This window comes from Garra rufa, chromosome 7 (assembly GCF_049309525.1).
Source record: "Garra rufa chromosome 7, GarRuf1.0, whole genome shotgun sequence".
In the NCBI taxonomy this organism is placed as follows: Eukaryota; Metazoa; Chordata; class Actinopteri; order Cypriniformes; family Cyprinidae; genus Garra; species Garra rufa.
This window is the reverse complement of record NC_133367.1, coordinates 32,281,491-32,295,261: the sequence shown is the minus strand read 5'-3', so window position 1 is coordinate 32,295,261 and position 13,771 is coordinate 32,281,491. Positions and strand designations below refer to the sequence as shown.

Genomic DNA, 13,771 nt, shown 5'->3' with positions numbered 1-13,771 from the left:
TTAATAGTTTATTTATCTTTTAATTGTTTGTAATAAACAAAATCTATATATTATATAATTATATTATAATTAATTTACTTGTCTTTTAATTCAGTAATTTGACCATGAATACAAGTTTGATCTTGGAATATATTTATTTGTATTAATTTAATAGTTTTAATTTATTCATTACTAATTAAATCCTAATTTATTTGTAACAATAAATGTTAATTATTAATATACATTATTTGTGTTTATACATTCATCTTTTATTTATTTACTTTTTTAACAAAAAAAAAATACAATATATTATATATGATAATATATGAAAACGCATATGATACAACACTTAAACAATTTATTTTGCAATAACCGGCTGTCTTTAAATTTAAGTTATGTCATACTTGCTGTAAAACAAGATTATTTGTGCTGTTATTGAATATCAAAAGCTGTTTATGCCGACAGTATGTTAGATGTATCTGTTAAAACACTGTTTTGATCATGTCTGTCCTGATTATAATAAAGCACAAGTATAAAAAGCAAACAGAAAATGTTATGAGCATCTCAAGGCAAAAGTCAAAAAATCAAGGCAAAACTTTCAAACCTAAAGAGAGCGAAACTAGTCCAAATATCACATTCTTTCTTCAAGCAATCAGGGTTGCACAATATTTGCATCAGGAAACATCGCATATAATCATTTTCCTAATCACAAAAGGTGGAAATGGTGCCCACAGTGGACATTCACCCTGACAGCTTTGGATCACGTACATAATCAGAGGGATTGAAGTTGATTTGCATTGCAATATGTATGAAATCGAATGTATCTGCAGCTATAAAACTTGAATTTTCAAGTCAACAAGTGGCATGGATGAACTGCATTATGGGATAGATTCACTAAGTCAAGATTGTTATTATTACCTGTCATTTTTAATGGCATATACAAAAATGCCAATTGTTTCTGGGCTCATCATTAGTGTTAATAAAGTCAGCAGTAGTGACGGAGTCGACCACTGTGTGTGTGCGTAAGGAAAGCAGAAGCGCTGGTAACCGGGCACCACTCTTTTAATCTAGAGCTTGCCAATTATTTCTTCCAGCACGTCTGCTTTGCACATCCGGAGGAAACTGTGGAGCTTTGTGTGTGTGTGTGTGTGTGCTGGCTGTGTCTGTGAATATGTTTTATGGCAGGAAAAGAAACAGATTCAATCGTGATTATCAGTATAAGAGCCAATCGAATGCCTGATTCTGTTCAAAGATAATTTGCTGTATTTACCAAAAGAATGTTTTAAGTTTTATCTAATAATATTGTTTTTGTTATATGAAATACATTACTCGATGTTCCAGAAAAACTCAGATTTGATTAAAGTTGTTTAAAAAGTTGTATGAAAAGTGTTTAGAGTTCCCTTCAGCTGTGTAATCGTGTGTTGCGACAGAACAAATGTTATTAATCAAGATAAAAACAATAATCTGCCATCCAAACATGAATCTCTAACAGGGGCTTTTGGATGGTTTAGATTTATGCTTTAGCATTTGACGACATACAGAATATTACCAAATATTTAATTGCGATGATTGTGTTTATTACATACAGCTAAAGAAAGCTGCTGATATTACAACTCAATATTAACTTGGAATGATGCTTAAAAGGTCCTTATTATTTTGCGATATTATTAATGTTAAGTGAATGCTATTAAAACTACTGCAAACTGATACATTGTTATTATTTAATTGCAATAGTAATGTTTAATACAAAATTAAATAATTTATAATTGAGCAAATATACTGACTAAAATAGCAATAAATATTTAAAATCACTGAGATGCTATTAAATTTTTTATATATATTTAGACTTTTAGTTAGTTTTTCTGTTTTAGTTGAAGTCTTAGTCATTTTGTTTTTGTAATTTTGAGTAGTTTGTTTTGTCTATATAGAATATATGTAATTAAATATATAATATACACAGAGATAGAGAGACATATAGACAGACATGATAAATCGTTGGATAGATAGACATGATAGACAGACAGACAGACAGACAGACAGACAGACAAATAAATAGACAGATAGATTATATACAGAAAGATACACAGATAACTAACGATAGACAGATAGATAGACAGAATATATAGACAGACAGAATATACAGACAAACAGACAGACAGACAGAATATACAGACAGACAGATACATATTTATAGATAGACAGAATGCTAGAACAATAGATAGAAAGACTGACAGACACAGACAGATATAGATATTGTATACACAGACAGATAATTAGAGACCGACAGATATTATATATAGATAGACATAGAAAGACAGACAGACATATAGAAAGACAGACAGACGATATATATATAGACAGATAGATAATGCTATATATAGACAGATAAATAGATACAGACAGACAAATACATATAGACAGACAGATAGAAAGACAGACAGATGGACAATGCTATATATATATATATATATATAGACAGATATCATATATAAACAGACACAGACAGATAGACAGAGAGACAGATATTGTATATATAGACAGATAATTAGAGACAGATATTATATAAAGATAGACATAGAAAGACAGACATATAGAAAGACAGATGATAGATAATGCTATATATAGACATAGATATTACATATAGACAGATAGATAATGCTATACATAGACAGATAATTAGATACAGACAAATATTATATATATAGACAGACAGATAGAAAGACAGACAGACGGACAATGCTATATATAGACAGGCAGATAATGTTATATATAGACAGATATCATATATAGACAGAGACAGACAGATAGACGGATATTGTATAGACAGATAATTAGACAAACAGATATTATATATAGACAGAGACAGACCGATATTGTATAGACGTATAGACAGATAATTAGACAAACAGATATTATATATAGACAGATAAAAAGACAGATACATAGATAATGCTATATATAGACAGATAGATAATGCTATATATAGACAGACAGATATTGTATATATAGACAGATAATTAGACAGACAGATATTATATATAGACAGACAGAAAGACAGATAGATAATGCTATATATAGACAGAAAGATATCATATAGACAGACAGATAGATAGACAGAAAGACAGACAGACTGACAGAATATATGTAATAAATATATAAAATAGATATAAGATAGATAATATATAATTTATTTTTATTTCAGGTAACATTTATTTTATTTCGAGTAACGAAATGTTTAAACCATATCTATAATTTACTAACATAACTCTGTAAAACATACTTTTTTTTCCGGAATACCGCCAAACAGGATAAAAAGTTCTTACCTGCACTTTTTTCAAAGCTACCGGTGTATGGTCTAGAATGTATGTAGCTCGATAAACCTCGCTGAACTGCCCCCTTCCGATCTTCTTTTCAATGTGAAAATTGGCTAAACTGTTATAGCCCATATCCTGCTGGATTTTCTGAAAAAGAACAACAAAACAAGAACATTTCAAGAAAGCGAAAAGCACATCACACAGCATTCGTCTTAAATTCAAAACGACAAAACAAACATGTCGCCACAGATCGGCCGTTGCAAGCCAAACTCCATGATTGTTTTTGTTTATACGCCAAAAGAAAGAAAGAAAACTCTAGAGGCAATCTGGGATAGGTGTCATCAGGGTGATACGTCAGGGCAAGAAAGTGTGGGAACGAATCAACATTAAGCATCCACTTTGAATCCTGAATCTTTGCCGTATACTGTCTGGACGAATCAGGCGAGTGATGACATCCCTACTTCTGAAGTGACTTATGCTGGACCAGTTAGTGACAAAGCGCCCCAGGTGGTTTTCCCAAGAATTCGTGCAGCGCCTTGACACTTGTGCTCTAAAATAAAAAATCTAAACAAAACCCAGAATTAGCCCCTCGGAGATGGCGTGAACAAATAAATAAATTAATTAACACTCTGACCTTTAGAGGCTTTTCGGGTGTAAACTTTAATCCCGCAAACGTTCTGGCAACTGGAGGTGACAGATAGTGGAATGCAATGTCATGCCATGGCCATAAGACAGCCTTAAAGGCAAATTACATTGTGAAGATACGAAAGGAAGGGAAAGGATGACACAATCATATTCTTGTAAACACGCTAAATCTCTATTATTCATAGTCCATATTATGCTTCTATATTAAGCTTAACTTCTCAAAGCGTTCATCCATTAGGATATTCAGTCAAAGAAATGGCATCCATGTCTTTCTTACAATACCAGATAGACAGACTATATACAGATAATTAGACAGACAATTACTATATATAGACAGACTGACATTACATATAGACAAACAAACACAGACAGATAGATAGAGTATATATAGACTGATAATTAGATAGGCAAACATACAGATTATATATAGACAGATAGATAATGCTATATATAAATGGATATAACAGACAGAGACAGATAGATATTGTATATAGAGACAGCCAGAAAGACAGATATTATATATACAGAAAGACAGACAGATAGATAATGCTATATATTAGACAGATAGACAGACTATATAGACAGATAAACAGACAATTAGATAATTAGACAAAGACTATATTATATATAAACAGACAAAAAATACAGACAGATAGATAATGCTATATATACACAGACATTTATAGACAGACAGACAGAGTATATATAGACAGATAATTAGATACACAGACTATATTATATATATAGACAGACAGACAGAAAGACTGACAGATAGATAATGATGTAAATAGAGATGTTACAGACAGACAGACATACAGATAGACAGATTTGTATATATGGACAGATAATTAGGTATATAATTAATCTATAATTATCTGTCTATATATACACAATATCTATATGTCTGTCTGTAATATCTGTCTATATATAGCATTATCTATCTGTCTGTCTTTCTATATATAATATATCTTTCTGTCTGTCTATAATATCTATCTGTCTATATATAGCATTATCTATCTGTCTGTCTGTCTATATATAATAGTCTGTCTATCAAATTTCTGTTTATATATACAATATCTGTCTGTCTATATATAATATCTGTCTAAATATAACATTACCTATCTGTCTGTCTTTATATAATATAGTCTGTTTGTCTATGTAATCTATCTGTCTATATATAGCATTATCTGTCTCTTTCTGTTTGTCAATATATAATATAGCCTGACTATCTAATTATCGGTCTATATATAGTCTGTCTGTCTGTCTGTCTGTCTGTCTGTCCATATATAATATCTGTCTGTCTATAGACAGACAGACAATATATAGTCAGATAATTAGATAGCCAGACTATATTATATATAGACAAACAGAAAGAGACGGATAGATAATGCTATACATAGACAGACAGATTATAGACAGACAGATATTGTATATATAGACAAACGGACAGATATTATATATTAATATTGCTTTGGCAATATTGTATTTTTTACAGTCATGCCAATAAAGCAATGAATTGAATTGATATTATATATAGCAGACAGACAGAAAGACAGACAGATAATGCTATATATAGACAGATAGATATTATATATAGACAGACAGACACAGACAGATATTGTATATACAGACAGATAATTAGATAGACAAACTATATTATATATAGACAGACAGACAGAAAGACAGACAGATAATGCTTTATACAGACAAAAGAAAGTTAACATCGTCAAGATGTGAAAGGGAAAGATGACAATCGTATTCTTGTAAACACGCTAAATCTCTTTTATTCATAGTCCACATTATGCGTCCATATTAAGCTTAACTCCTCAAAGCGTTCATCCATTAGGATATTTAGTCATGGAAACGCCATCCACGTCTTTCTTACAATACCGGAATACTTGGACGATCTGTCAAATCCATCAACATTATTGTGTAAAACTGTCTGATATATATAAATATATATAACGGCTTGACCTGAAAGAAATGAGTTGCAGGAAGCACTGCAACTTGACTAGACGCCAGAGGGCTGGAAGTAGATCAAGGGGCGACCAATTTAAGAATTTCATTGTTTTCTAACTTGACAGCTTTAAGGGAAAAAAAAAGGTGTGAGCCAAAGAATTGCCCCATCCAATTAACACAGCGAGGTAGCTTGTTTTTCCATGTGACAACACGCTCTCAGCCCCTTCTTCCAGGGACACATCTGGTGCAGCAGAAGCAGCGCTCTCTTTCTGCCACCGCGGCGAAGAGAGAAAGCTGGATCTGACTAAATTTAACAATATCAAGCTAATATCCAAGACGCCAGGTTTCTCGGCAACGTGTAGTTATTTTGTGTCAAACCCAGAGAGGTTTATGAAAAAAAAAGGTTATTTGAACACAATAGCAAGTTGGAAAATTCATGTTTTTTTATGGTTATACAAACCAAGGAATGAAAAACCACTGAGTAGCCTAAGGGGTCAACGACAGATTTATTCATTAATTAACAAGAGTGTTGTTACTGTCAGGTAACAGGAAAATATTAATGTAGTTTTTGTTAATTACAAATTATATTAAATAAAATTAAAGGAACTGTATGTAAGAAATGTATTTCAGTTAATCATAAAATGGCCCTGACATGTCACTAGACAGAAATCATGTTCATTTCAAATACTTATATCACTGACAACAGTGGTCCGGCCAGGATATTGTCATTTAAAAGTGAAAGTTGCAGCCCACGACTGATGTTATTGTTGTCATTTTGTGTTTTGGTCTGAGGCTCCACCCTCCAGCTATCTACTAATCACAAAGTCAGTAGAGTTTCGTCATCCGGGTTGCCAGCTCTGTTCCAGCTGCAGCTATGAACGTGTCGGATAAAACTGTGTAACGTTACGAAACCTAAAAGCCTCTTTATGAATCCGAAATACTATTAGATTTAAAAAAAATAAAATGAAAATGAGAGATGTTGGCTTTGCCAACTAAATAAAATGTCTAAAACTAAAAGTAAAATGAAACATTTAGGCTAAATAGACATTTAAAAAAAATAAGTTAAATAAAAAATAGTTTTTGTTATTTAGAATCTAAAATAAAATTAATATTAGATTAAAAATGTTAAATGAAAATGAGAGATGCAAGCTTTGCAGACTACCATTACCAGAACTGAAAAAAAGTTAAATAAATTTAGGCTAAATAGCCATAAAATTATAAAATACTGACAAAACATTAATAAAGTTTTTGGTAATTAGAAGCTAAAATAAAATTAGATTAAAAATATTACACAAAAATAAGAGATGTTGGCTTTACCATCTAACTAAAATTACTTAAACTAAAAGTGAAATAAAAAAAATAAATAAATAACGCATTCAAATAATTTTTTTTATTTCATTTAAAAATTATTCCTATATAACACAATCAATAACTGCTCCACTTTCATCTACCAAATAAAAGCCAAGTGGTGCAGGAGAACAAAACTACAAAAATTACATTATAGAGGACCTATCCCATAGAGACCCCTGCAGATGTCATGTGATGCAACTCCCAAAAAAATGAATAACACATAATGTGTAATAAAAAATACATTTTACCTTAGAACGTTTTTTTCTTCTTACTACTTAGAAATGTACTCTTTTGAAAATTATGCTAAGAACTTGGCATGATGTTTTAAACTAGATATTGAAGATATTTTCCATTTGTTGATTGTGGACACTCTTATTTGTCATTGACCCATAGATGATACATATGTATGGTGTTGATTTGGTCAGCAGCGGATGGTGCGCAGAGGGCCAAGGCATTGCTTTCACTTCCTGCATGGTCGCTTGACAAATGTTAGCATGAGCCTCTAAAGCGGCATGACAAGCGCATGCTGAGAGCAAAGTCGAGCTAATGTGTTCTGGCATGCGGCTCGCTAATCACACATTTACATATGCAATGACCTACATTTGCATGTCAGCTCGCGCACTGTCCGGCCTGATTAACGACGGGCACCTCCCAGCGCCGGGGAGGCCGGCATAGCGGCGGGAGGAGGCCAGAGGGTGGCGGCTTTTTTGGCAGCCGAAGGGACGCACTGCCAGCCAGGATTAGGCCTGACGCGGCCTGAGCTCCAGACACTTCATTAGAGGTAATCTGTTTAGCAGTGGGCAGTGTATGTAAACTTCACAGGCCATTTGCGGCACCTTTCTGCCCCCTGGCCTCGCCTTCAAAGGGCAGCAGGGGCGCCCTGACTGACAGCTTGTCTCATCCGTGGCTTTGCGCTGTCACACAATTTAGAGCACTGAGCTGACACGAGATGAACCGCAGCAGCCGAGGATCTCCAAGACCGCCGGGGTCACTCCACAGTGGCGTGACGCCGTTTGTACAGATTGCAGCTTGCAGGAGGGGCGTGAGCTCAAAGGCCTCGTTGCCGCTCTGCGTGAAGTTGAGAAAACAAAAATAACGCAGGGAGGTGGGAGGAAAGAGGCCAAGAACGGCCTGAATTGAGATGTCAAGCAACTTTCATGTGAAAAAAAAAAAGTCCGCATGTTGTTACTTTCAAACCAAGCTGCTTTCTGCTGGTCAGTGTGGCAATTCAGGTCACCAACTTGAATTAACTTTCTCTCTTTCGCGAAACTCCTGATTGCGCAGATTTCCATCAGAATGACTTCGCCAAGTTCTCACTGCCACTCTGTGGGAAGTGGAGAAAACACAAAATAACCCACAGAGATGGGAGGAAAGGGGCAGTGTTGCCAAGTCTGCGGTTTTCCCACAGAATTGGGCTACTTTAACACTGTTGAACACGAGTTGAAGCGACCACAATAATGTGATATTCACATTAAAAGTGAATTTTACCTGGGGACCCCCTCCAAAAACATTTTTTACCCCCTGCAACATGATTTTTGACGGTGGGTCCCCCTCTAAACGCAATTACGCTAGTTTTAAATAGCAATTAGGTGGGTTTATTGTGTAGCAACCCTGGAAAGGGGCCAAGAACGGCTTGAATTGGGACTAGGCCTGGGAAAATAATCGATGCATCATGAATCGAGAAATTATTCTGCATCGATTCTGAGACTTTCCAAATTCATCACGATTCCCTCTCGAATATCGATTCTGAGCATAGTATTTAACAGCAGATGGCGCTGCATGCTTTAGAAACAGCCGTACTCTGTTTGCTTCCTGTTCCTCATCCACACTTGAGCCTAAAATAATCATTCATAAAGTTCAAAAAGGTTGAAGCTTATTACAAGGGTGTTCAGAGTGGGTTTTGTTTACATTAATCTCGTGTTAAAAAAATCATTCATAAAAGCTGAGGTGCAATTATATGACTCAGCCGAACGCATAAGCGTTCTTCTTCATGAACATTTGAATGTGTGCCATTAAAAACTAGATTAGAGCACCATCTGGTGCTAAAAACTAAGCTCAGAATTAGTGTTGTCAAAAGTACTGGTACCAGTCGGTATTGAAGTTTTAAAAACGTCCATTTCTGGCTAACATTTGAGCACTGTTGAGCCAATTCTTAAACATTGCTGTTTGAAAACTGCGTCTGTGAGGAGATAAATCTATGTGCAAATGTATTAGGGATCCGCTGACAGACGCAGCTTTCAAACGCTCCCGCTGTGCTTCTATGTGAGCACATGGTGATCACTGTAACCAATCACAGTCATATCTGTTGAGCAGGCGAACACCATGGCCAATTAGCAAATGTTTAAGAGTCGGCTCAGCAGCGCTCAAATGTTAGTTGGAAATGTACGTTTTTAAAAATGCAATGCCAACTGGTACCGAAGTCTGTACTTTTTGACAACACAACTTAGAATCGATTCCAGAGAGAACCATGATGCATTCGGAAAATCTCAGAATTGATCCACGAATCGTGATGCACTAAATTATCATTGCAGGCCTCATTGGGATGCTGCACAGCTTTCATGCAAAGCAATCTGTGACCAACTTTTTCATCAGAAATTTTGCCAACACAAAATTTCGCCAAGCAAGGGTAATGCGAGCATGGCAAAGTTCTCATTGCCACGGAGATGGGAGGAAAGGGGCAATGTTGCCAAGTATGTGGTTTTCCCGCTGAATTGGGCTACTTTAACACTATTGCCGCTATTGTTTTTTCATTTCCATGGGTTGAAGTGACCACAACAACGTGATATTTAGACCATGGATTGCAAATTTTACCAGGGGAAAAAAAAAAACGTGTATTTTACTTCCCGGAACACGTTTTTTGACGGTGGACCGCCCTTCGAAACGCAGTTTGGCTAGCTTCGGGTAGCAATAGGCGGGTTAGTTGTGAAAACCTAGTGACCCTGGAAAGAGGCCAAGAATGGCTTGAATTGGGACTAGACCTGGGAAAATAAACCAATGCATCACAAATTGAGAAATGATTATGAATCGATTCTAAGATGGTATTTAACAGCAGATGGCACTGCATGCTTTAGAAACAGACGTACTCTGCTTGCTTCCTTCGTTCATCCTCAAAACACAAATTAAGATATTTTTGACAAAATCCGAGAGCTTTCTGATCCTGCATAGACAGCAATGGAACTACCACATTAAAGGCTAATAGTCCATGTGACATCAGTGGTTTAACCTTAATTTTATGCAGCTACATGAATACTTTGTGCATAAAGAAAACAATGACTTTGTTCAACAATTTCTTCTCTTTCGTATCAGTCTTCGGCACATGCTCACGACAGTATCACAATGTATGTGTGTGGTGCTGCTAATGCTAGAGCCGGTGTTCTGACATAGAACCCAGATGCATTGCACCTAAAATTAAAGTTAAACCAATGTAGTCACATGGACTATTTGAACAATCTCCTTACTACCTTTCTGGGCCTTGAAAGTATCAGTTGTGTTGCTGTCTATGCAGGGCCAGAAAGCTCTTGGAATTTCATTACAAATATATCTTAATTTGTGTTGTGAAGATAAGCAAAGGTCTTATAGGTTTTGAACAACACGAGGGTGAGTAATTTAATGCCAGAATTTTCATTTTTGGGTCAACTATCTCTTTAAGCCCAAAGTATACTGATATTTTAATGTGAATGCTTAGCGCACAGCCAAAAGAATAGCCTTTCAAAGTAAAACACAGGCGGTCAAAACATGCACACTATAAAGTTTTAATCCTTGTTCAGTGTCTGTGGTATTTCTCTCCAGAAGTCATCACCAATAAAGATGTCTCTGTACTCATTTAAACTAGAGTACTATCATGACAACTCTCATAAGGCTTCAGCATGGTAAATAGATAAGACAGTAGTAATGTATTTGGATTTGGCGGAACGCATCTGCTACACTGCTGAACAATAGCATTTATAATAACCGTAGCAGATCAATACAGGTGGAGCTGGGGAAGGTGAAGGTTTTTCAGAGGAACTTTGCCAAATGATCTAGTTTTCCAGTAGTTTGTCATTGTCGTTTCATCTCAGTTTTTGTTTTTCGATTAAAACGATAGGCCTGTGCATTGCTGCCACCTTGTGGACAAACTAACCAACGCAAAAAAAAAAAAAAAAAAAAAAACCTGAGCATTCCCTGAGAATGGCAAAAAAAAAAAAGACTGTCCATACAGATTTTTTTAGAGAAATCTAACTGCACACATACAGCAAGTGTATGTACTATGCTGATGTACATGTAATATAAAAAATAAAAAAATAAAAAACAAGTATACTTTGGGCTTTAGTTTTGAACCAGCGCTTTGGTTAAATAAAAAAAAGGTCAGAGGGGACAGAAGATGCAGCAGAGCATGCTGGGTAAATGACTCAAAGGGACAACACATCACAGGAGCAACAGCAAAGGATGGAGGGTTGGCCACTGGTGACACAAGTGTAAAAAGAGAAATGCAGACGTGCGGCCGCATGACAGGGAATGCGAGATAGGAGGAGGAGGAGGAGAATGACGGAGGACGGGGCGGCAGCAGTGTGGAGACTAGGTGTGAGCTGACAGCACAACACTGCCAGCGGCTGCCAAGGAAAGGACAACCGAAGCGCTGAAGAGGTGGTAGAGTAGCAAGACGGGCTTGGTGGTGGTGGTGTTGGTTGGTGGGTGCTGGAGGGGGGATCTTCGTGGTGGGGGGAGGAACAAGGCAGGAGATCCTGTTCGCATCCTTTTCATCAACGTCTCTCTCCAGGCCCGGCCCATGCAATATTTATACCTCCTTCGCCCCGCTCCTCTTCAATCTGCTCCAGTATTTAAAGCCCTTGCTTTACAAGAGGATTTTGCTTCGTCGAAAAATCCGCCGTGACGATTAAAATCGGATCTGAAGATCTCGCCCTCCCACTCGCTCGGAGAGCAAATGCGCCATCAAATATGCACGCCTTACCGACTCATCCGGCATCTCCTATGCATATCCATCAAACCTTGGGGACTTTAATATATGATATCGGGGTATGCATGATTGCATACACAATTCAGCATTTTTGGTTGCTTCTTTTTTTCTTCCAAGGGAATACAAGTCGATCTTGGATGCTTGTTGAGAGTCTTGTAAAAGTCATTCTCTTAAGCTGTCACGGTGTAATCCATTGGCAGACTTACCTTGAGTGTTGCGTTCAAACTAATGTCAAATGTCTCTCATGGTTTATTGATGAAAGCAGGCCTGTAGTTTTCACTGCCTAGCTGTATTCAACAACTATCAAATTTAGTACAAGAACATTCAATGGCTCACTGAAGGTCAAACGATATTGAATCTTGACTAATAACTAAGGTTTAAAAAGCCACATTCCGATTTATCGGCTACAAGCTTTTAATAAATTAAGTGCGTTTAAAAATTTCAAGACACTACATGAGCCCAGAATGTACGAAATCCCAGAAGCAGTTTATTGTTTAATCAAAAAACCCATAAATAATTGGGAACCAAGCCAGTATTTAAAAATGGTATGTGGAATTTCATAAATATTGGATTCTTGTAGTCTCTATGCTTGGGTCGTTCCATCAGATTTAAAATATTTAAACACATTCAACATACCGATTTTAAAACGAATGGATTTAGCATTTTTCCCCACATTAGTTATCGGGACCTTCAAAGTTCAACATTGATTCAAATCTTAAAGTATATTTTATGTTAGCTAAACTAAACAAAAAATTAAATGTATTCGAATTGTGACTTTTAATTACAATAACCGTTTTTGAACATTTCTTGCTCTCTCTTCCACAATTTTTTCCAATCAACTTTCTTTCAGTATAAACATTTATTTTATGTATGAAGTACATATGAGCACCAATTTCAAAAGTGCATTATAAGTGTTCCTTGGGGGAAAAATAAATGCAACAAAAAATTAAAAGCCAAACCTGAATGTATGAGTCAAGTTCTACTTTTGATTCTTTGGCATAAATAAATTAATAAATTAAATGCTGCATAATCTGAATTGTGTACAATTCTTATAAAATAAAATAAAATATATTTCTTCATTAGAATAGACAATGACTTTCGATTACATTAACGGTTCTTGAACATTTCTTGCTCTCTTTCTTCCACTGGAAAAAAAACCCCCTGAATATCTAATGTATTAATTAATTTTTTTAAATTCTCTCCTGATAAAGGAGCAACTGCATTTTTTAAATCATCCACAACTTACTTCAATATAAACTTTTATTTTATGAACAAGAACATATGAGCCCCAATTATCAAAAGTAAATCAGAAGCGGTTATATATTTATATTTCCTTGCGAAAAAATGCAAAACATTAAATAAAATAAAACCATTCTTTGATTATTTGTAATAAATAAATAAATAAATAAAATAAAATAAAATTTAATTTTTGAACATTTCTTGCTCTCTCTGCCAATGAAGAAAAAAAAAATTAATATTTAATGCATTCATTCTTTTTTTTTTTAATTCTCTCCTGATAAAACAAACCCAAATTTATTTATTTTATGAAGTAGACATAAGCACCAATTTT

At 35.3% G+C, this 13,771-nt stretch overlaps 1 protein-coding gene across 1 annotated transcript in view; it reads right to left on the bottom strand.

Annotated features, from left to right (window-relative positions):
• nek7 (NIMA-related kinase 7) overlaps positions 1–13,771 on the bottom strand; it is a 102,600-nt gene that overhangs the window by 54,478 nt on the left and 34,351 nt on the right. Inside the window, exon 3 of the mRNA XM_073844147.1 lies at positions 3,303–3,440. Within this exon, the coding sequence (XP_073700248.1) occupies positions 3,303–3,440 (138 nt within the window). The remainder of the gene's footprint in view (positions 1–3,302; positions 3,441–13,771) is intronic.